General features: G+C 37.9%; 1 protein-coding gene across 1 annotated transcript in view; it reads left to right on the top strand.

Annotated features, from left to right (window-relative positions):
• Oxct1 (3-oxoacid CoA-transferase 1) overlaps window positions 1-24,219 on the top strand; it is a 144,240-nt gene extending 120,021 nt beyond the window's left edge. Inside the window, exons 15-17 of the mRNA XM_046468279.2 lie at window positions 8,654-8,734; window positions 11,679-11,780; window positions 22,446-24,219. Coding sequence (XP_046324235.1) covers window positions 8,654-8,734; window positions 11,679-11,780; window positions 22,446-22,487 — 225 coding nt within the window. The 3' untranslated portion in view covers window positions 22,488-24,219. The remainder of the gene's footprint in view (window positions 1-8,653; window positions 8,735-11,678; window positions 11,781-22,445) is intronic.
• Window positions 24,220-24,691: the final 472 nt, after the last annotated feature.

Raw genomic sequence — 24,691 nt, 5'->3', positions numbered from 1 at the left:
AGTGACCCTCTGAAGCATTATTCGGGACTATCAGGATATAGACGGCTCAGAAGCTTGTCCAGGTAAGGGACAGGGCTAGGACTTTGATTCAGTCTGGTCCTGCCTGTGATCATCGTGCTGAACTGTGCCACCTCGTTACAAAACTGACTCTGCACCAGCAGCTCCCGGGTCTGTTCTTTTCAGAAAGCTTCAGGTTTTAAAATTACTCCTCTCTTTGCCCTTGCTTTCTTGGGCTGAATTCCTTCTTGCTTTGGTGAGATAGATATCAGTAAAATGCTTAAAGGAACACAATCCGAGAATACATTTGTGCCCTTGGTACCTACCTTTCTCTCTTCCATTATTATAATCTTGCAAGTTTTACCAGGGCATATAGTAGCCCAGGGACAAACTCCCCTGCATATAGATACATTTATGCCACCAGGCTTGGTTCAGTGGGATTTGAACATTTCTGATGTCTAATTTCTGAGTCATGTCCTTTAAAGACAAAACCAATGACTTTTAGACTTCCTTAGTCCTTGTTCTACCCATCTGATAAAGGCCTTAAATAGAGCAGCAGCCTTGGGCTCCAAGTTGTAAGCCATGTGCAGAGGGCTGCAAAGCTGCCCCCCACCGCAGCTGGGGTCCATAGGTGCCCTGTCCCTTTTTATAGCTTCCTGCCAGGACTCCTCAGAACTCCATCCTCAGCCCCCTTGTCTTCTTACCATGTATACCTTTCCTAGGTGCCATCTACTATTTTTGGAGCAACTATTATTTTTCTCTGAGTGGCTCCATAATCTTTTTTTTTTTTCCACATCAGAATTCTCTTGATGAGATCCAGAACTATATTTCTAACTACCTATCAGACAGCTCTGCAGGGTTGATTCAGAACCGCCTCAGCTCCAACACATTCCCATGGGTATCCATCCTTTCACCCAATCATGTTCTTCCTCTTTTTGCCCAATAAAGAAGTGGTGATTTCCCAGTCCCTGTCTGCAGACACCCATGCCGCCTTTTGATCTTTACCCTCCCTTCACCAAGCACAGTTAACATTGCCTTAATTGCGCCAACAAGTATTTACTGAGCACCACTGTACACAAAGCACTGTCCTACCTCGGGCTTCTCACAGACAGATCCCACCCCAAGAACCCTGATTTCTAAGTCTCTGTGAAAAATTTGTTACAACACCTGTCTGATGCCTGCATTTAGATAGATGGTATGAATGACCAAAGGGATATTTTTGTTGCTTTGTCTTGAAATTTGATAGAATTTCCTTATATGAATGTATTGATTCATTGAGGACCTACTATGTGCTGGTAATATTGTGGGGTCTGAGGATATAAAAGCTGGTGACATGTGGTCCTTTCTCTAGGCAGCTCAGAGTCCCCTGGAGAAAGAGTCATAGAAAAGAAGAATTAACACCTAAGAAAGAAGGAAGGGTGCAAGGCAATGAAGAGTTTCCAGTGGGACGTGTGGAGCACTTCCAGGCAGGGCTGAAGGGTGGGGGCAGAGTTTGAGAGGGAGAGCGGGGTTGCAGGGGATGGAGAACTAGACACAGGGCAGTGTAGGACTGAGAACAAGGACATGCTAAGGGAGAAGGTTTAAGTGCACAGATACACACATAGTGGCCAGAGTGGCTTTTGAAGAAACATAAATGAGACCATGTCATTTCTTCCTAGCTCCAAAAATCTATGGTTTCACGTGGTGCTTAGATTCAAGTCCAAACACTTTGCCGCTGTCTCCAGGGCTTACCTGGTTTGACGCCATTCCCTGCCTCTCTGTTTCCATCTGTAACTCTTCTCCCTCTCCCCCACTTAGCTCCAGCCATACTCCCTGAAAATTTTGGAACCTTCTGAACTATGTCCTGCCCCGGGGCATCTGCACTTATTCTCCATGTCTGGAATACCTTTCCCCAGATGTCTATATATTTCACTCCCTCACTTCACTCAGACTCAAAATACCAGCGAGGCTTTCCCTCACTGTTCTTCTGATGATCCTCACCCACCTTCTTTACTAGAATGTGTCAAGCTCCTGAGGTATTAGGGGGGGTCCTGTCTGTAAGAACCACTCAGCAGAATGGTGCTTGGTATACAGTAGTATCCATAAATGCTTGTTGAATTTATTAATTATTCAGATAATAATGTTATGTTGAACATACAGAGGACTTTTGGTCTTTTCTGAGATGTTGCATGTTTATCATTTCCATTTTGTTCTTACAGTACGCCTGTGACATAGGTCTTATTATTTCCCTTCCAAAGACGGACAAACTGAATTCCACAGGGATTAAATATTCTGATAAAAGTGCAGCAGAAAATGAAGAACCAAACCAAAGCAAGCCTGTGCTTCCTACCGCTGGGTCTCAATTTTCTTTTGCTAAAGTTTTCTGGCAAATATCATCACCATGAACAACATAGAACAAGGGTTTTGTTCTCAGTTTTGAGTATTGGAAATGTATTCCTAAGAGTATAACTTCCAGAGCACAAAAGCAAAGAAACAGTCACACTTGTCATTTACTGTAAACAAGAGAAGCTTGGCCACCTATTTTTGAGAACATAAATAAGGCCTGCATTTCTAAAACAGGTTTAGATTTTATTTTTATTACAGTAGGAGGTCTGGATTCTCAAGGGATAAAAGAATCATAATTATATTGTTAAGAAGGTGGGAGTAAATCTTAGGGAATGATTTTCTGATTTAGTTCAATCAGTGTCTAGTAGCACAGGTCTCTTAAAGAAATCTTGAAGACTATTTTCTCTTTTATTTTCTGTGAAGAACAATCATAAAAATTTATTCAAGTTTATTCATTATATTTTTTCAGACCAAATATATTACTAAAAATAAAAAAAGAAAGTTTTATTGTTTTAATCCTTTCTTGGGAATCATTCCTGAGATAATTGTCAGCTACACTGAAAAGTATCCCAAGGTAAATAAAGTATTCCTTGGCTAGGAATAGTAATTCCTAATTAATATAGCTTCAACTGGTTTAATTTATTTTCATTCCTCAAAGCTTATTACTCTTTTGTAGTTTGTTAGTCAATATAGTAGCTAGGATCCATTTGGGAAAAAAAATTTGACTATTAAAAAAAATAGCCTGGCAGGATAAGGGTGTGTGGCTTAGTGATAGAGCATGCACAAGGCCCTGGGTTCAATTTCTAGTACCACCAAAAAAATGAAAGTAAAAAATCAAATTATTACATAATTTTGCCTTTTAATTGCTCTTGTGATCAAATGCCTCCTCCCCCCCCCCCAAACGTTATTCTGTGGGATGAAAAGGTGTAACACAGTCAAACAGCCAGAGGGCTCTTAAACTTGTCTTCCAGAATTCAGTTAAGCCCATAACTTAAAATTCCATAACTTTGAGTTTATGTGCATGCATACTCACATTTTAAAAAAAAGATGGAGAGAAAAATAATGCTAAGTGAAGCTTTCTTAGGTGGCTTTCCAATGCATGATTAGAAGGGGAAAGTAACTTCTTGTCACCTCTGCCTTCTGGACATCAGAGACCCCAGGATGCAACCTTTACAGAGAAAATAAAGGCTCAGCTGCTATAATGATTTTTGTGTTATACTGAAGAAAAAAGGGCCTTCTATTCTAAGACCTCAAAACCCTGAAGACTATTTTCAGGGAAATGGCTTGCTGTATCCATTGTCTCATTTGGCTAGTTTTTCCCTTGTGAATTCCCAGTAACCACAAACGGTTATTGCATGAGCGATAAAGATCATTTGTAACAGCAAATGTTCTCTCAGTTAGCTGAACCTCTCTACCGAAGTCCCCGGTGGATTGCCAGAATCTCTACTGAGTAGGTGCTGTATAAAGGCCAAAAATATCCCATGAGGGTGAACTCAGTATGAGTCATTTCATTCTGTCCTTTTATTCTGTTTACCTTGATTTTCTTTATTTAGCAAATTCCATTTCTCTCTTCTGGTTACCAGTCAGTCATCATAGTGAGGTGACAGTCATGGATTTTCTAATACAATATTTCCTGATATTTTATATTTGGGGGTACGTTCATTTGATTTTAGCATTAAGATTAGGGGAGAGAGTCTGGGGTTGTGGCTCAGTGGTAGAGCATTGCCTCGCACATATGAATCACTGGGTTTGCGCCTCAGCACCACATAAAAATAAATAAATAGAATAAAGGTATTGGGTCCATCTACAACTAAAAAAGTATTTTAAAAAAATCAGTGGAGTGAAGGAAGAGGCCCAGGAACGGGGACTGTCAACCTTCTCTTGTGATGTTTTGGCGAGTCCTAATAGAGGCCTTTCCTTGGCTTCCATGTGTAATAGGCGAAGTTTTAAATATCTCCTTGCAGGTTCAGCCCTTGTAGCCCCTCTTTTTAGCAGATTATGGCAAACCTTGAAGACTAAAAAGGAACAGGTTTAAGAGGTAGGATAATTCATTCTGTTTTCATCTGCCCTTTTAAATTTGCATATTGCCTGTTTCAGTCCTGGATTATCTTTTCTTCTCCCCTTAATCATGACTTCATCTGTCTCCCTAAAGTCTTGTGAGCCTCTTCACATGCTTCTCTCAGCCATGCTCCTCCTGGAGTGAACACAGAGGTGCTGGGAATGGACAAGTACTTATCCAAAAACTAGAAAGCAGCCTCTAGTGCTCCGGAGGCATGCAGTCCTGTGGTATTTCATAGCTCTAACTCTGTAGGAGTTCCTTGAATTAGAAATGTAATGTTCAAACGGAATGTATTGATCACTGTGTTGCCAGAGCTCTACCGATTGCTGTAGATACAAAGATGAATGGTATCAGCATTCCGGGAGCTCTAGAACTATTGCAGGGTGGTCGTACGTCAACAGTTTCAACACCGGTAGTGGGAGAAGGAGGCACAGAAGCACCCAAGAGGGATGCTCTAGACCAGAGATGCCCCTGGGACACTGGTGTGCAGGCAGCAGATAGGAGATATTGGAGAAGATTCTTCACAGAAGATAATACCTGAGCCAAGTCCTGAAGATAGATAGGAAGTTGATACCATTTGAATCTGGGGTGATGGGTCATGTTCCAGGTATCAGTGAGCATTAACAAGGGCTTAGTTCTTTTAGGAACAACTGATTTCTAGAATTTGTGTCTTCTGTGCAGTTGATTATTAAGACTTTCCTAAAGACGGTTCCTGAAAGACAAAAATATATTGCAGCCACATTTAGGAAGTACCTAACACAGATGATGAGTGTGAAATGAGTTTTTATATAAAGCAACATCTTAAAAAAAGCTTATACACTTGCCTCAGGTCAATGAACCCTTAACATCAAATGCAAAAATCATTCTGTTATACAAAAGAGAGCTTGCTATCTGGGATCAAGTTCTCTGTGATAGCATTAGACATTGTTATGATAGCAAGGGGATTTATTATCACTTAACCAGAGTTGTACGTTACTGTAGAATGTAGGTCTAGGATTTCATACAGACATCTAAAGAATTAAAATGCTGTCAGTACAAGTCTTACATGAGGCCTCTAACCATTGAAGGGGAAAGAAAGAAACTAGGGAAGCAGGTGAAAGAAATGGATTTAAGTGTTCATCAAGGTTGTGATGAAGTCAACAAACAATAGCAGGCTGAAATGAGGAACCCTCATAACAATCGTTTGCCATTCCTCTGCCTTTTCTGACATCTCTTCTACAGGAAGGCAAGAAAAATGAGGAAAGATAAAGATAGACAAGACCCCACAACCCTGGATTTTGGTATATAGATTCCAGAACATTCCATTTGATTTCTACAGTGATTGCATAGGAGGATGAGGCACTTCAAGAGAACACTGCAGTGCAGAGAATGGCTTTCTGGCTTTCTAATGGCAAAGTTTAGGTCCTTGGGTTCCTCATATAGTGTTCTTTGTTGTCACACTCTACTGCCTGTCTTTATTAGGGTTTATTTTTAAATGCTATAAGCTCAGCAATTGTTCCTTCTTTGTGAATCACTAATATATGCAGCTGCCACACCACCCTGGAAGGCTCAGCCCCGCGAAGTTAGAGCAGTGTGCTAAAGTGGGAGTCAGCCGTATTTTGTCTTCATAGCTAATCTGTTGTTGAATATTGCAATTGTGACATTTTAAAATCTTTCTGCATCTCATTTTCTCTCTCCCCTTGATCTCTGCTATGTCTTGGAGCTACATGTGAATGGAATCATCTAGCTACATTGTTCTAACTATGAGATTATACTTGATGCCATTTTCCTAGGCAAGCTTCACAGTTTGCCTCCAAATATGAATCATGTTTTAATTAGTTTTGTGGGTCTCGGGAGTTGTGTTTAGGCCATTTTCTGTGTAATTCTATGTCAGATTACTTCACAAAGGACCTTGAATTCCCTGGGTAGGTATAGAAATGTTAAATATAAAGTATATAAACAATACCACCTAACATTTATTGAGTACTTGCTAATTACCAGACAGTTGAATTTCACTTAATTCTATCAATAACTATGTGAAAAAAGGTGGATGAGGAAGCATGGGCACAGGGATCTTGCACAGATAGTGTGGAAAAGGGTCAGGTCCTTTGGCTCTAGCCCATACTTTTTACCACTGTGTCATTTTGTTTATGCAGAAAATGATCTATAAAAGGTCTCTATCATAGGACACAGTTGATGCTATCAGTCGAAAAGAGTGATTTTTCCTAAAATGAAATTGGTTGTTCATTAAAATCCAATTGGCTGCTTTCACATCAGATGTGTGTGAAGAAAGGGTACTGTAGACCTTGCTCACGTAATGAGAACAATATTAAGAGTTCCCTGCAGAAAATGTTCTTCAGAGGCCTACAGATTGTTCACTTTGTTTGAAGTCAAGCTTGGAATTCATTGTGACGTGCCTTATTGGAGTTATATTAAACGTAAGAAGACCTGACAACTGTAGAAGTTTGAATATTCATCATTAATATCAGCTGTTCAATTTGGCTTCCATGATATGTGCCAGATTTGAAATCTCAAAAGGAAAATAGATAATTAGAAATGAACTGAAAATAAGGTTCTCTTTCTATATCTCTAAATTTTCTTGTATGATGTCTGTGTATTTCATATGTATTTAGCACTGGTTTTGAATGAATTAAGATAATAGAGTTTGTCCATTTTTAAAAGTCCATCCAAGATGTCCAGTAGACTTCTCTTTCCTTTGCTATTCATTCATTCATTTATTCACTCCAAACCTATTGAATACCTTCTATGCCTCACGCTGAATAAGTACACCAAAACCTTTAAATGAATGCTGTTTCAGAGTTAACTGGTTACCTCAAGAAGTAAAATCTTAATTTAACACAGTTATCAGAAATTCATTGCCTCTGATCATATACTTGGTCTCATGCAAGTTCCGGGGGAGATATAAACTAGGTAGCAGGTAAGTATTCCAATGGGTTAAAAATGAGATGGCTAAAGACAATGGTGACATGGTATGTGGTGTGCTTATATCTAGAAGGGAGCAGTAGAAGCATTTGCCATTTTTAAGAGAAGATCCAGAGTGTGACCAGTTAGACTTCAGTCTCAAGGGAAGTAGCAATTTAGGTTCCTGGTGTTTGATACTTAAAAAAGGAGCGTAATCACAATCAGAAGAAAATTATCTGAAAGTCACAAAGCTGGTTTCCACTCTCAATCCTGCTTTTTGTTTTATGTGTGAAGAAAGGGTACTGTGGCTAATTGAAAGTTGGAAAACATGCATTTAGACCAGCTCACATTCAATAATGAGCAAACAGAAGCTCAGACAGACTCCAGGAAGAGCAAAGAGCTGTGTAAAAAAAGTAACCATAATCATAATATGCTATACCGCGTGGCCCAGCAGTGATCAGTTTTATATGGTCATAGGTCAGAATGATGTAAGTTTTGACTATGGAGTTAACTACAAATTGTGACATGTTCAGATGGGAGAATTGAAGATGATGGAGGGGACAGTGGGGGGTGGGAGTAGCATTTGTAAGAGAATTAAGTCCTTTTCTACCATGATAAGAAATCAGTAGGTAATGTTTAAAATTGATTAGCCAAGGACTGGGGATGTTGTTCAGTGATAGAGCACTTGTCTAGCATGTACAAAACTCCAGGTTCAATCCCTAGCACCACATAATAATAAAAATAAATAAATAAAATTAATTAGTCAAGACACAAATAGCAAGGTAAACATAATTTTAAATGTGGATATAAGAAGAAAATGTATAGAAATATAGAGGAAATGAGGATAAAAGAAAAGAAAAAGGAATGGATTCCTGTTGGGTAGAAAGACAAGATACTGCTATTTTCTGGGTATGTATTGCATTTTAACGAATGAAATTAAATGTATTATTTTTAAAAGGGACCTTAGCTTTTATGTTCTATGTGTGCTTTCTATACTTGGCAGATAGCTGCTCACATGTTTTCCTAGAGACCATTCCCTGGAAGGAAAAAATAAGCTGGATATTAGAAGTGAGATTGCACATCAGAAGACCCAAGGCCCAAGAGTCCAAATTTGTGGCAGGGTTTTTTTCCCAAAGAAATCATGTATGCGTTTGACTGTTCATGTAGCACCATCCCTAAATTATTTTAGGGACAGATGCTGCTTCCAGAAAGGAAGTCAAATCTTACCTGTGTAAAAATTTTAAGATAGCCTGTGCCTAGGAGACAGTCTTTCTGATAGTTCCTGTATGTCTCATGGTCACATCAGTTCTAAATGAGAATTTCTCCCTAACTTCTTGTTCTGATGTTTCTTTCTTTCTTTCTTTTAAACAGGGAAATGTCCACAAAATCATGGAGAAATGTACGTTGCCCCTGACTGGCAAAGAGTGTGTCAACCGCATCATTACAGAGAAGGTAGGGAGCCTTTGTCCTTTTTATTCCCTCCAATATCCGCCACAGCCTTTTTTATTTAGAAGCATTTTTAGAATTCTTTATTACCTCCTGAAAGTGTATTACATCAGTAGTCATAGGATTAATTGAGTCTGTGGGTAAAATGAATAGCAAAATTCATCAATTTAATGTTTCTAATTGTAAAATTTTTCATGGGCAACTCTCTGGAAATATATACACACAAAATCGAACTGCTATCCTTGGTAACTGAGAGTATATCATCAGAGGAGTTTTATTGATCCCTACATTTTGACTATTAAGATGTCAAGCTGGATGATATATGCAGAGTTAAGGGCACATTCATCACTCCTACTTTACTTCCTTGCCTTCCTGGTTTGGTACTTCCTAGTACAAATCGTTGGATTTCATTTTATGAAGCTCAGTCAAAATTGAGTTTTAATCATTTGGGTGCACATTACAGTATAGACCCTACACTGAGCCAAGAACTATATTTGTTCCTTGAATGCTTTCTGCCTCTCTTATAGGGGGACTTCAAAACACACCAGGTATTTCAGTGCCTCTCTAGAATTTTCTTCTTAAATGGAAAATGTTGGCCATTGGTACAACCCAAAGACGCTCAGATCAGAGAAGCATTGCAGTCATCTTTCTGTTCCAGATTTGAATTTCAGGTGTTGAAATGTTGTAATTCCCATAAGTCAACTGGAAAGGAGGCACTTTCTTGATTCAATATTTTTTATATCAGTATTGGGAATTGAATACTGGGGTGCTCTAGTACTGAGCTACATCCCCAACCCTTTTTATTTAGAGACAGGGTCATGCTTGAACTTGTGATTCTCCTACATCAACCTCCCAAGTAGCTGAGATTATTGGCATGCACCACAGCTCACAGCCCAGAATTATTCTTGATAATAGAATAATTCATGGTAATTTTTAGGCTTTAGTCTTCATTTTTATCAAGTTTTATTTATAGCTTATAGCACTAAGTGGAAATCTTCCTAAATATTTTTAAAGTAAGTTGTTTCCTTCTTTTTAAAAATAATAGATTGTTGGCTCTCTAATATATCATGGGAAATAATTAAGGGTTGATAAAGATGCTAAAATTTTTTAAAGCAATGAGTCAATTTGCTGTAAGTTTAATCTCCCTGATTACTGAAACCTTATATTCACTATGCCTAATTCTGTCTAAATCACCTCTGTGCTTGCTCTTAATAACATAATCCAGAGGTCCTTTTTTTAATTTGTTCCATTTTTATAAATTTACAGTTTTTCATAATTCAGGAGAAAAGTAAATAATTTTGAATAGGACTCTAGACACATTTTCTCTAAAGGGGGATGTCCATTAAAAAAAAGTCATTTTAGATGAAGTAAGTTAATGGAATATGTGGACATTCCTAAATTACCAAAGCACATTTCTGCTAAAAAAAATAGTTCTTTTTAAGGAGCATTTTAAAAATGTGCAAACAAAAGGAATATTTGCTAAAATATTTCCTCTTAAGTGTAAACTACCTTTTTCAATATAATCTCTCAGGTTATCAAGCAAAGAGGGAAGGCAAGCATCTCCGGTCCTGGGATGTTTTGCTTCTAGGGGAAAATATCAATCACCTGCAGATAGTAATCATTTTAGAGTTTGGGTTCACACAGAAATGATGAGTTAAGCTGCTTAGGAGTAAGAACATGGCTGTACCGTGCCCCTGCTGTGTCTCTGGCCTGGTACTTTGAGTGTGTTTTCTTATTGTATCTGACTGTATCACAGTCTTGGGGAGTGTTTTTTTCGTGATACATGCCTATAGATGCAAAGACAGGTTCACCAAGAGGTGCTCAGCTGTCGTGCAGCAGAGCTGTAATTTTCATCCAGCTCTAAAAGCAACATTCTTTCCTATGCATGTTTTTGTGTCCTGATATTAGCCTTGTAGCCAGGATCGTTAAAAATGACAGTTCAGAGTTGGACTCGGAAAAAAGAAGAAAATAAAGATTCTCAGCCTGCAAATACTGTTTGAATTAATTAAATCCAGAGTAGAAGAAAAATCTGGGAAGCATAACATTCAAGTCTGAGAAAGAGGAAGCTAACCGTGAGAACTCAAAGAGGGAACAGTGCCTAACGTACTGGAGGAGCACTGCAGAAGTAGGGGGAAAAGTCACAGGGAAGCGGTTGTTGTGCTTAGAGCTTCCCATCAGTAGACAGGAATGCTGAGGTGGAAGGTCATATTGATGCCTTCCTTTCCACTAAGGTTAGGCTGTGGCAATTGTCACTACCATCACCTGGGACTTTAGACCAGAATGTAGCAACTAAATGTTCAAGGTGAGCTTGGTGTCTCATGCTTGCACTGAGCATAGCGTCTACGTTTGATTTGCATCAGATTTGCATACCAGAGGAGATTTTCATACTCTCCTCTTGGGATGTAAGTATTTTCATAGATTTTAAAGGGAGCGTTTTAACAGCTCATAGTTTAATGGTTACCTGGACTGGTTCTCTTGTTTGTCACAGCCAGGATAACTCTTTTTTTATATTACCTTTAGGCATTTCAGATTACCCTATCTTGTTTCCTGTAATTCTTCACCTAACACCATTTATCAACATTTTTTTTTTAATCATCCCTGTCCTTTCTCCATTCAGATATCCCCTGCCTCCCTCCTTCCCCTTCTTCATTTTTTTCTTTCTTCAGATCATTTCACCAAAAGTGTTAGACTTGGGTTACAATACTAACAAATGCCACCAAGAGTCAACAGTTGTCTCTTCGACACCGATAGTGTTCTGCATCTAATTGCTGATTAGGGAGTTGACGTTCATTTATATGCTTAAAGTTGACATTTTTTTCATTGCTGATTCTCAGAGTCTTTTGTCCTAGATCTTGTCTGTCTTTTAAAAAACTTGGGAGGTTATTTGTTTTGTACTGTAAAATAATTATGCTGATGAAAATTGTCATTGTCATTTTCTTGTCTCCCACAGGCTGTGTTTGACGTGGACAGTAAGAAAGGGCTGACTCTGATCGAGCTCTGGGAAGGCTTGACAGTGGACGACATACAAAAGAGCACTGGGTGTGATTTTGCTGTAAGTGTCTCTGTGAGCTAACCCGGCCTTTTGTGCAACATCACAGGCTCCCGGATGTGTGTTTACAGGACGTGAACCATTAATTTGTGATCATTTTGGGAGTTGACCTTTGCAGTGTACAACAGTGGAAGGAAGGGTGCCTGCTGATGAGAGCAGGAGGGAGCAGGAGCCCTGCTCTGACTCATGGGCCAGAGCTTGGCTCAGGAGTCTGAAGCAGGAGAGTGAGGAGCCAGCAGAAGTTGTTGGAAACAGGGCTGGCTTGACTTCCAAGCTACTTGCTGCAAAGTCCCTGGGGGGGTCACTGTTCTTTGAGTATATGTCAGCTGTGGTTAAATTTGATTAACTCAAAAGTGTGAGCCACAGGTGGAGAAATTATGCTTCCTTATTTTTAAACCCAGTGGTTTAATGGACAACTGAGTCCATTTAAAGTTAACCAAAGTAAAAGTAATAACGTCTCTGAAACAACAGAGGAAAGATTCAATTCTCAGACCCTTTTTAAAGAACCAGTCTACTATTTAAAATGGAATATTATTGCAAGGAGAAGAAAATACATTCATGTTGCAACTACCCATCTTGAAGAAACAAATTTAACAACAATTATTTGATAGTCATGTGTAGATTCCATATAACTTTATGCGTGCTACATGCTTGGCTTGTATTTATCAGTGCATAACAAATTTCTTTAAAACAAAAGTTGCATAATTCATTATCCATATAATAAGTGTTTCTGTACGAAGGTCTTTGTCTATTAACCTTTTCTGAGTTTCCTTTTGGAAAAAAAAAGAAGTCTCCCAGTAATACTTCGATTGGAAAGTGCATCTTTAATTAGTTTTCCAATTTCATCAAGGTGGAAAAGAGGGATTTGTTTATACTCTTTAAGTATTTGCAAACAGTTCTTAATCAGCTGTTCTTTCTTTCTTTCTTTCTTTTTTCCTTCCCTTTTCAATGTGAAAGAGTTAACTTCTTTGTCAGGTAGCATTTTTAACATCCATAGAATTTTCAATGTATATTAACAAGAATATACAATAGAAGACCCTAGTTAGTTATTTTAATTCATGTGGGTAAATCAGAAATGAAAAAGATGAATTCTTGTACTTTTGCAAAAAAAAAAAGTGCTAATTTTCCTATCTTTATACAATGAAAGATATCTGTGTTCTCTCTTACATTTTAGTACCACTCCTTCTTTTCATTATAATTGTTTTTAACTGATATATAAAAGTTATACTTGTTTATGGGGTTTTTGATGTTTCAGTACACGTTGTTTGATGTTTCAGTACATGTTTACATTCTGTAATGTTCAAGGCAGGATAAATATATCCACTTCTTATAACACCATTTCCTTATGTTGGTAACATTCAAAATCTTTTCTTCTATCTTTTTGAAATATGAAGCACATTATCATTCTCTGTAGTCACACTGCTGTGCAATAGCACACCAGAACGTTTTGCTCTTGTCTCACTATAACTCAGCACCTATTTATCAATCTCTTTTATCACTTCCTTTCCCCTACTCTCTGAAGCCTCTGGGAATCACTGTTCTGCTGTCAACCTCTGTGAGAACAACTTTTGTGTGTGTGTGTGTGTGTGTTGTGCTGGGGATTGAACCCAATTTTTTTGATCCCTCTCATGTGTAAGATCATGCAGTACCTGTCTTTCTGTGCCTGGCTTACTTCATTTAACACAATGATCTCCACTTCTATGCTTGTTGTCTCAAATGACAGGATTTCATCCATTTTATGGCTGAATAGTATTCCATTATGTAGATGTACCATATTTTCTTTATTCAATCACCAGCTGATGGACACTAGGGTGTTTCCATTTCTTAGCTGTTGTGAATATTGGTGCAGTAAATATGAGAGTAGAGATGTCTCTTTAACACAGAGATTTTATTTCCTGGGATATATATCCAGTCATGGGATTGTTGAACCATAAGATAGTTCTGTTGTTAAGTTTTTTTGTTGTTGTTATTGTTTTTGAGGAACCTCCACACTGTTTTCCTCAGTGGTGGTGCTAATTTACACCTCCTCCAGTGTGTGTTTTTTCTTTACATTCTTACTGACACTTGCTATTTTTTTTTCTACTCACTCATAATCTTAGCTGTGTAGAGAAGGATATCACTTGACATTCTAGTTAGGTGATATTTCAATGTGGTTTTGATTTGCATTTCTTTGATTATTAGTGAGTTAAGAATTTTTTCATTTATCTGTTGGCCATTTGTGTGTCTTCCTTTAAGATATGTCTGTTTAAGTCTATTGCCCATTTTTTAATTGGATTATTTGAGATTTTGTGCTATTGAGTTGTTTGAGTTTCTTATATATCCTGAATATTAACCGTTTGTTGGATGTATAGTTTACAAATATCTCCCATTCTGTAGGTTGTCTATTACTTATTTCCTTTGCTGTGCAAAAGTTTTTTAGTATACTGTAATCTTATTTGTGTACCTTTGCTTTTGTTTCCTGTGTTTTTGGAGTCTTATCCAAAAATGACTTGCCCATTCCAATGTCCTGAAGTGTTTCTCTGTTTTCTTCTAGTTTTATAGTTACAGATCTTACATTTATGTCTTTAGTCCGTTTTTTAGAACCGATGAGAGGTAGGGGTCTAGTTTCATTCCTCTGCATATAGTTACCCAGTTTGCCTAGCACTATTTATTGAAAAAAATTCCCTTCTCCAATGCATGTTCTTAGCACATTTGTCAAAGATCAGGTGACTAGAGATGTGTGGTTTTGACTTCTAGGATCTCTGTTCTGTTTCATTGGTCTATGTGACTGTTTTTATGCCAATGTCATGTTGTTTTTAATTACTATAGTTTTGTAAGGTATTTTGAAGTCAGGTTGTGTAATGCCTCCTGCTTTTTTCTTTTCTTTTCTTTTTATTAGTGCATGTTGACAATGCAGAACAATAGGTTTCATCATGGTATGTTCATGCATGCATATAACTTGAATCATTTCCATCCCCTGTAGCCCTTCCTACTCTCTTCACCCCACCCCCTGATCCCTTTCCTCTTTTTTTAATAGAAAATAGAAGTCTCCCTTCTATTTTCATGTTTTCTCCCCCAGCCCCCGCATCAGATTCCGTATATGAGAGAAAACATGCAGTTCTTGTCTTTCTTTGGCTTATTTTGCTTAATATGATGATCTGTAGTTGCATTGTTCTTTTTGCTTAAGATGATTTGGCTACTTGAAGTTTTTTGTGGTTCCATACAAATTTTAGGATTTTTTCCCTCTTATTTTGTGAAGAAAGTGCATGTTATGTTGATAGAGATTGCATTGATCACTTTGGTAGTATGAACATTTTAACAATATTGATTCTTCCAGTTCATGAACACAAAATTTTCTTTTTATACTCTTCAAATACTTTCATCAATGTTTCATAATTTTCATTGTAGAGATTTTTCACTTTTTTGTGGGGGGGGCTAAATTTATTCCTAAATAATTTTCTCTGTAGCTATTACAATTTCAATTGCTTTCTTGGCTTCTTTTCAGATAATTTACTATTGGTGTATAGTAATGCTATTGATTTTCATATGTTGAATTTTTATCCTGCAACTTTACTGAATCATTTATTAGCACTAATAGTATTATTTGGAGAAATCTTTGGGGTTGACTATATAAAATCATATAGAAACAATGACAATTTGGCTACTTCTTTCCAATTTGGATGCCCTCTATTTCTTTGTCTTGCATGATTGCTCTAACTAGGATATCCAATGCTATGTTAAGCAAAACTAGTTAAAGTGAGCATCCATCCTTGTCTTGTTCCAGATCTTAGAGAGAAAGCCTTTTCCCTATAAGTATGATGTTAGCTGCTGGCTTATTATATATGGTCTGTATTATGTTGAGGTACATTTCTTCCTTTTTTGTTTTAATCATGAAGGAATGCTGAATTTTATCAAATGCCTTCTTTCCACCTGGCACTGTTGTAGGCTCAGAGGCTCTGGCTGTAGGCCCTGGCCTGGGGACAGAGACTGCTAGGATCTGCCAAGTGTTTGGTTTCAATCAGCCCAACCCTCAGTTTCAAGACACAACCCTGTGCTCACTTTCCTGCCCTACCCACTGGGGAGAATCTTGCTCCTCTCTATACCTAAGGTGGTGGAGGCAGCCCTGTGGCCATGTGGCAGAGGAGGGGCCAGAGGCTCAATTTGCAGGTACTGGCCTAGAGCAGGAATCGTGAGGCTACCACTGGGTTTCCCCACATTGAGCCTGTTGCTGGGCTTCAAGTCTAAGGCCTGGTCTCAGTCTTGCCTGTCCCACCCAGCCCTGTCTCCAAGCTGGAGACATCTCTTTTCTTGCTGTGCTGTGTAAAGTTGGAGAAGTAGAGATATGAGCCACTTTTTTCTTCCTGCCTTCTTCATTGCATCTTTTCTCATTCATTATGGTAAAATCAGGCATTATATTGTCTAACGCCGGCTTCCTGAGCTCTGCTGAAGGTGGTTTGGTATGTGGAAAACTGCCAAATCCATTTCTCTGTGAGGAGGTGACCACTGGAGTGTCTCTGTAGCCACCATCTTCCTCCCAGTCCCATCTTTCCTTTCAACAGTGACATGCAATCTTGTGTCCATAGGTTGTTGAGATGAAGTGTTAGTTTGTATGTCACTGTTGTCCCAGCAATTTAAAGGTGTGACATCAGCTCACCCATCCAGACAGAAGAACTAGCTTTTGGGGATCTGATGATGGATGGCATCTCTTTAGACCCTGACAGAGGAAATCACTGAGAGCAGGTGGTTTCTCCATGAGGCTAGAGACTGGAGGGCTCTGATTAATAAAAAGCATAATAGCTGGATTATCAAAAGGATATATTTAATAATAAAAATCACATTGAGGATAATATTTCTTTTGTGATAATCCAGGAATTATTCCGTGCTGTAATTCAGAAGATGTGCTTTTTACTACATGGGTAGCATTATATTCTATGTGACTCTATCAGTTCCTCATTTTTCTTTGAGGGCTTTCGATGTAGCTTAGTGATAAAGTGAGGCCCTGGGTTCAATCCCCAGCATATACAGAAAAGAATTATGTTTAAGAAAAGACCCAATAGCTCAGCTTTCAATGTGTACCTGGCAGTGAAGATTCTAGAAGGGAATAATTAGTTTGGTTATTGCCTAATAAAGCAAAAGGTGAAAATCTAGTGCAAAGCAATTTAAAATGTGTTGTAAAATGTCTGCAGACCTGACAATACAGGCAAGTGAATGGGCAAAAGATACAGAATATGGATGTTGGTTGATTGAGAAAATACCGAGAATCTCAATGAAAAAGATGAAATATGCTAGCATTATATAATAGGATCTGACAAATGTATGGTTTCAGGTTATTAAAAAAGAATGATTATGATGAATATTTGGGCTTTTAAAAAAAGGACTTTTCCAATTTATCATAGTGTAATTAATTCTTTAAATGCCACATGAAATAGCTTCTCCTAAAAAAGTCTGTAATGACCATCACACTTTGGATTATAAATGCACCCCGCCGAACCTCTTGGTCCCCAGCTGATGGAACTAGGAGATGGGTCCTAGTTGGAAGAAGTAGTTCATTGCGGGTGTAAACCTGAAGAGAACACTGAGACCCTGACTTCTTGATCTCATTTTCTGTGCTTCCTGGCCACCAGGAGCCATGTGCTTCTGCCATGATGTACTGCCTGGTGATAGGCCCAAAAAGCAACAAGACCAAGCGGCTGTGGGCTAAACCGCTGACACCATGAGCCAAAATAAACATTTCCTCCTTTGAAGTTGTTTATCTCAGGCGTTTGGTCACGGTGACAGAAAGCTAACAGGGAATATATCTAAAGTTATAATGAACTCCAAAGGAGGCTGTGTAAATTTAGTCATAGAAATGCAAATATTGACTCTCTTTCTGGAACCTTCAGTACACTCCAAAAATAATCTTACATGGTGAAAGGGTAATTCACAGCTAGAGGAGGCACCCCTCGATGGACAGAGATCTGCTTCCATATGATCACTCTCCCTCAACGTGTAATTGCTGTGAGGAAAGGGACGCTCCTCTGTGTTTTTAGGTATTGAGCTCTGAATCCATTGAGAGAGATAATGGAGCTGGCCGGACAAATGTAAAATGTCATCATCATTATAGAGGCTAGGGTGAAGGATGTGGCCTAGATGTACAGCCACAGTGGACTTCCCGGGTACAAACCCCAGTGGTGGAGAGGCTTTGGCTCCTGTGTATAGGCCGAGTGAGAAAACCACAGCCTCCTACACCCGAGGAGACTTACTGCTGAGCTTCCTTCCACATGCCCAAAAGCAAAGCAGCATATGCTCCCCACATGAAGGCTGATCCCAAGGAAGAAGAGTCAGAGTGAACTTCAAAGGCTGCAGTTCCTTTCCATCTGAGTCCCTGGGGACATACTAGAGGCCAGGGTGTTAACTAATGGGCATGAAATGAGACAGGAAGGGAATAGATGCTCTACCTCAGTGCTGTTGAGTGGTAGAGCCATGGGCACCCATTCATGCTCCAAAATGCTTGTCTGTGGTGGCATTCTGTCATGCCTTTCTATCTTTCTTTTTCTTTAACTGTGATTAGAAAAAACATATTACATAAAATTTATCGTCTTAATCATGTTTAAGTATGCAAGTGAATGGGCAAATGTAGTAGTAAATGTATGCACATAGCTACACAGCAGATCTAGAACTTTTTCATCTTGCAACACTGAATTCTATTCCACTCTGCACCACTTCCCTCTCTTCACTCTCTCCAGCTCTTGCCCATCTGTTCTACTTTGTTTCTATAGTTTTGACTACTTCAGATACTTCTTGTGAGTGAAACAGTACAGTATTTGCCCTTTGTTGACTGGCTTATTTAGCTTGCATATGTCAGGTTTGAGGTTTGTCCCTGTTGTAACAGGATTAACTTTTTCAAAGTTTGCCTTTTCCATGTGGGTAGACCCACACTTTATCCACTCATTTCTTGGTAGACATTTGAATTGCTTCTACTTCTTGAATATTATGAATTATGTTGCAAAAGAGCATGGATATACAATTATAATTATCTCTTTTAAATTTTTTGGTTATGTATTCAGAAGTAGAATCGTGGAATCATATGATGATTCTGCTTTTAATTTAGGGGGAAATTTCCTTAATGTTTATTCCCCCCAATAATGCACATGGATTCCAGTTTCCCCACCACCTCACCGTTGCTTGTTATTTTCTACTTAATAGTGGTCATGCTCACTGGTGTGAGATAGCTCATTGTGACTTTGATTTGCATTTCTCTGATGATCTATGACGTTCAGAATGTTTTCATACATTTGTTGGATATTTGTGTATTTTCTTTGTCTATTCAGTTGCCTTTTGTTGTTGTTGTTTGGTTTTGTTTTGCTTTTGTGTTTTGAATTTGTCTGTTTTTTTTTTTTTTCCCCCCAGTGCTGTTTGGGATAGAACCCAGGGCTTGGGCCTGCTAGACAGGCACTCTACCACTGAACTCCACCCCAGCCCTAAATGCCTATTTTTTAAATCAGGTTATCCGATATTCTTTTGTTGTTTTTGTTGAGTTGTAGAAGTTCTTTAGATATGTTTGATGTTAACCTCTTGTCAGATACGTGTTTTGAGAGTACTTTCTCCCCATAAGTCATGTGTTCACTCTGTTGATTGTTCCTTTGACAACTCTTTTTATGCTACTAGCACCCAACAATTTCACAACTAAGGAATCCTTTGGCTTATTTTTCCTCCCATCACCCTCACATTTTGAAAGAAGTCTGTCTTCCAAATATTTATTAAGTCATAATTCATTTCAAAGAGTCAAAATGATATTGCACATTTCCTCATATTAAAACTGTGACAAGCTAATGAAACTGTCAAATTCCTTTGTTTATATCTGTACTTACATCATTCACTGAGCTAGTAACTTGATGGGTCAAAATAGAAAGAAATGAAAAGGAAAGGTGATATCCTACCATTTAAATTCCATTATCTCTAAAATATCATTTTGCAGTGACTAGTGGATTCAATTGTTATTCATCTTTCTTTTCTGATGAATGCTTAAGTTACATGAAATAGGTTTTCTTTACCATAAATGTCTGTAGATCTTTTTTGAAATAGAATAATTCTTTGTTTTATTATAATAAATTTAAACCATGAGAATATATATGGTAGAATAAACTTCCAGTGATCACTTGTCACCTCACATTATTTATTTATTTGTCTATCTTCACAGTGCTGGGGGTTGAACCCAAGACCTCATGGCATGCTAGACAAGCACTCTACCCCCGAGCGCACCACAGCTCCATCTGTTATTAATCACTCAGTGTATGTCACACCCAGCTGTGAAATGTGGGGGAAAAAAATACACCAATTGGCATAGCTCTTACTCCTAAGGGTCTTGGTCTTATTCCCCAGGCAAGAACACACCTAAACTACCAGTGGCAGAAAAATTAAATAAGAGCATTGCTTATTTATATGCTTGCCATGGAATCTGAAAGAAGCCTGCTGTAGAAATTCTTTGCCAAATTCAATAAGTTTGTATTCTCAAAATCTATTATGAACTGGCATTATACTAGAATTAAACAGTATACTCTTGGGATGTCATTAGACTGGGAAGACAAATTATTGGCTCATCGTCTATACTTAAATCATGTCTTCTGCTCAGCCTGTGGATCACACTGTCAGAATAATGTGCTTTGGTTTGTATAGACTTACAATGTTGATGAAACTGTGAGAACAGAAATGAGAAATGGTAGTTTAGTATATTTTTTATTACCAAAGAGACAAGATGAGTCAAGTCTACAGAAAGCTTCATCATCATCTTTTCCAATAAAAGTCCATTTTCACATTGAGGATATGAGTGATATTAAGAGCTCAGAATGGAACCAACACAAGGAAAGGGATCAGGTATTTAGTATTTAAAATTAAGTTATTATGTTGTAATTCTACAACATGTACAACCAGTAGAATGAGAAGTTATGCTCCATTTATGTATGATGTGTCAAATGCATTCTATTGTCATGTGTAACTAATTAGAACACATAAAAAAAGAAAAAAAAATGAAAGTATTAACAAATTAAATGCCTATTAGAGATTATCTGTTTTCAAGAAAGAACAATTTTATTTCACTTAATTAATTCCACAAATGCTGTATTGTTAAAAGAAGAAAAGGAGTTGTTTGTGAGACACACTTCCCTACTCAGAGCTCATTTGTCTTCTCTTCAGTAGAGGTGAAGGTCTATGCGTGTGGAATGGCACTCTTAGCTAGTTATTATGTATCCATTATTTTGTCTGTTATACATCTGCTCTTAGAAATGGCAAGGCTAAACCAGGAGTCTAGGTGCACGCCTGTAATCCCAGTGGCTCAGGAGGCTGAGGCAGGATGATCACAAGTTCAAAACCATTTAGTGAGGCCCTCAACAACTTAGCAAGATCCTGTCTCTAAAAAAATATATTAAAAAGGGCTGGGGATGTAAGTGTCTCTGGGTTCAATCCCTGGTACCAAAAAAAAAGGCAAGGTTGAATGATCTCTCATCCTAAGCTGTATGACAAACTATGCTGATCTTTATTCTTTTTTAAAATTTTGTTTATTTTTTTAGTGTTATTATTCATTTTAGCAGAAAAGTGGAAGAAAGGGCATTAACTCTTGACATGTGATTAATACAGCAGTTATTTATAAATGAACTAAAAATATTTAACCACATCAGAGCCAATTAATTTCCTGTTCTTTCAATTTCTAATACCGACTTTACCTTTTTAAGGTTTTTTTCTAGTTCTTTGACCTTTACCTCTAGTCATCCACTCATTCATTAATTAGTTAATTTTACAAAATATTGTTTAACCTGGAATCAAAATGCTGATTTGGCCCACTTCCATTGCCACATCTATGAGATACTCAGAAAATCACCTAAGTTTTAATATTCGCTACTGTGCTCCCCAGTGTTTGCTCCTGACTGGGATCTAATGGATCTTTGCCATATTGAATTAAGAAATCTGGAGCTGGTACCATACTTTGAATGATCTGTCACAATTAAGCCATATTTCTGCTTCATCCATGCTGTGAGTGTAGACCTGTTCTCATTTTTCTGTACTTTAATGAGATTCCCAGGAATGTACTTGCTGTTCTAGACACTTCACGTAATTACAATCAAGATTTAATAGTGTTAAATAGTTAGTGCTGTTCCCACCTCTTTGTAGTGACTTGGAGTCCTTTTACTGCTTTTGCATCATTTCTGTCCTGACGATGAAATTTCTGGTAAGAGTTATCATTGATCATAGATTTTCATTACTGTGTATCCACGTGGCCCACAGATTACATAAATTGCAGATTGACGGGATCTCTATGTTTGGAGAACATAGAGACTTGTGCTTGGCACTGGGTCTTGAATAAGTCTCTGAGGCATCAGTCTTGGAGATCCCTGATCCATGCAGTGGAGGTCTTGGAGAGCAGGACCCTTTGTTTGTCTCTCTGCTCCTTTTCTGCACCCTCTTTGCTGCCTTGCCCAGTTGTCTTTAATATGGAATTGTAATACAAGAAGGATGAAAACCCCTAAAGACTCCAAATGCAAACAGAACAGGAGTTCCCTGTGTTGGTGTTTCAGAATGAAAAATAATAGTGAAACTCTAGGCAATGTCCATAGCAAGTTTGCTAATTGCCTTTATCATTTGGGTTTGGAAATTTAAAGTTGTACATACCATGTGGTTTTTCATGATTTGATTTTTTTTTCCTTTTTCTTTTACCAGGTTTCACCAAAACTCATGCCAATGCAGCAAATCACAACTTGAAATATGGAGTAGACGTTGGCCCCAGGCTGCTAGTTTTTCAATTTAAGCACAGAGGATTTAATTGAAAGAATGTCAGGATCATAATTGTATATTTAACAAGCAGTTTTTGACTAGTTTTTGTCTGGTATTTCATGATTTATGCAGCCATATAGATTTTGTTCTCTCAAGTGTACTATGATACTTTAATGAAAAACAAAAGGAAAACATTTATGATTATCTTATTTTCTAAGTGCTTAGAAGGTTGTCTTTACCATTGGTGCTCACATTGGATGTATCTTTTTCATGTGTGCTATGCTAAGTTATATGCAGTATTTACTAAGATGGGCCCTAGGAAGAGTTTCATTGGTATGCTTTCCCTTATACCTCAATTATGGTTTAGTACTTGTGAAAGAAAAATAATATGTATGTGATTAGGAAGAATACTATCTTCATGATTGTTTTCCCTTCAGGCTCCTCTGATTTTTTGCCTACGGTCTGCCCAGACCATCCTCCTTCCTCCCATCCTTCTTGTAGCTAAATAGATACCCAAGAAAACAAGCAGGGATGTCTTTGGCAGAAGAAGTAACTTGTTTGTGGGAAAGACCAAAAGGTGTAGGATCTATTGCTGTTGACATACCATCAAGAAGCTGCCGTAATAGACAACTAACCATCCATCTGTGCTTTGCCAAAGGCTAAGCTAACTATGGGAAGAGGGCTAGAAACCTAACTGATCTGCTAGGACAGTTTTCTCTGTTTTAAACAGTGCACTATTTCTTTCTATCTAGTTGGATCCTTAAGATTACTTCCCTGTTACAGAGGCCCAGTGGACTACTTATACAATACCTCCTCCTAGGTCAAGAAGAATTGTGGTAATTTGTCATGAGTCCTTAATCACAGTGACAGCAGAGTTAAAAAAAATAAAATAATAAAAGATACATTTTTTTTAGGCTCTGATTTCTGCTCAGAAAAGTTTCTAAATATTGAATGACTTTTCTACAGAGCAGTGGTTTTTCTGCCTAAGCTACTTCCTTTAATAAAGTACTTTTAATTCAGCCATAATCAAGCTGGGGAAATAATGATGGACAAACCTGAGATTTGAAGAGATGGTGAATTTTTAATGTCAGGGGATAGACATGGCAGATTAATCTTGTAAAGGACGTTTCTTCAGAGGTTTCCTCAATACCAGGGGGATTGCTTCAGAAGTATCCTGGGCATCTGATGGGAGAAAGTCTAGACACCCTGAAACCAGTCCAGACAGCAGGTCTCTGGACAGAGGAAGGCAGAATACCATGCAATATATCATTCCTCTGGAAGGAATTTATGCACGTTTTTAGGTGATGACTGTTATTGGAACTCACTCCTCTTCAGGTATGCCTAGAATTGTGTTATGTACAATATTCAAGGAAGAAGAGAGATTTTTTTGTGAGTAGCACACTTTGCACAAAAGACAGCCTTTCTGGCTGACTGCATAGTACTTTTAAAATAAATCTTAGAATGTACAAGTTCCACTGAGAGTAATATTTATCTATATTAGAGTTATGATTTAGAAAAAAGTTATGTTATTGATGGTTGTTATATGTTCAAACTTACTTGTTTATCATTCCAGTCTGTTACTTTAACATGATGTGATTCTAAAAAAGTTCTAAACATTGGCAAAACTTAAATAGATGTTTTAATATTCTTGATCAGAGAGTGTACTATAATGTTAAGAACTGCATTAAGAAATACAATAAAGATTCCAAGTTGATAGAGATCAGTGTACTTGTCCTGTTTCTCACTTGGGGATGATGCAGTTAAAGATGTGAATTATGCAATAGAGATGTTGTTGGAATAGCTAACGGTAAAGGCATCCATTATCACTTTTAATCAAATTGCTTCTTTTCTCTTTATCTTACCAAAGAAGAGATATTGTCCTTCTAAAACAAGCAAATGAATCATTACCTAACTAAAGTCCACACCTTGTTCCTAGAAAAATAATGAAGTTTTCATGTGTTAATTTTTTTGCTCTCACCTAATATTTTCCTTTATGATAGACATACATTAATTAATTTCCCAGTAGTTTGTTGAGTTTTGTTGCATTTCGGAGTGTCTCCTGTTTGCCTAGCATCTATCTGTGTTTACTCTCTAGAAACAGACTTACCCCCTGGCTAAAGGAGTGGGCAGATTCCCAGGATATGCCACTTCTGATACCTCTCCTCTGTCTACTTTGCTCATTCCCAGATATT

Source organism: Marmota monax, unplaced genomic scaffold (genome assembly GCF_021218885.2).
Source record: "Marmota monax isolate L192 unplaced genomic scaffold, Marmota_monax_Labrador192_F-V1.1 WCK01_AAM20220418_F8-fsc00120, whole genome shotgun sequence".
Lineage (NCBI taxonomy): Eukaryota > Metazoa > Chordata > Mammalia > Rodentia > Sciuridae > Marmota > Marmota monax.
The sequence above is the reverse complement of the archived record's forward strand: the minus strand, read 5'-3'. Positions and strand labels throughout refer to the sequence as shown.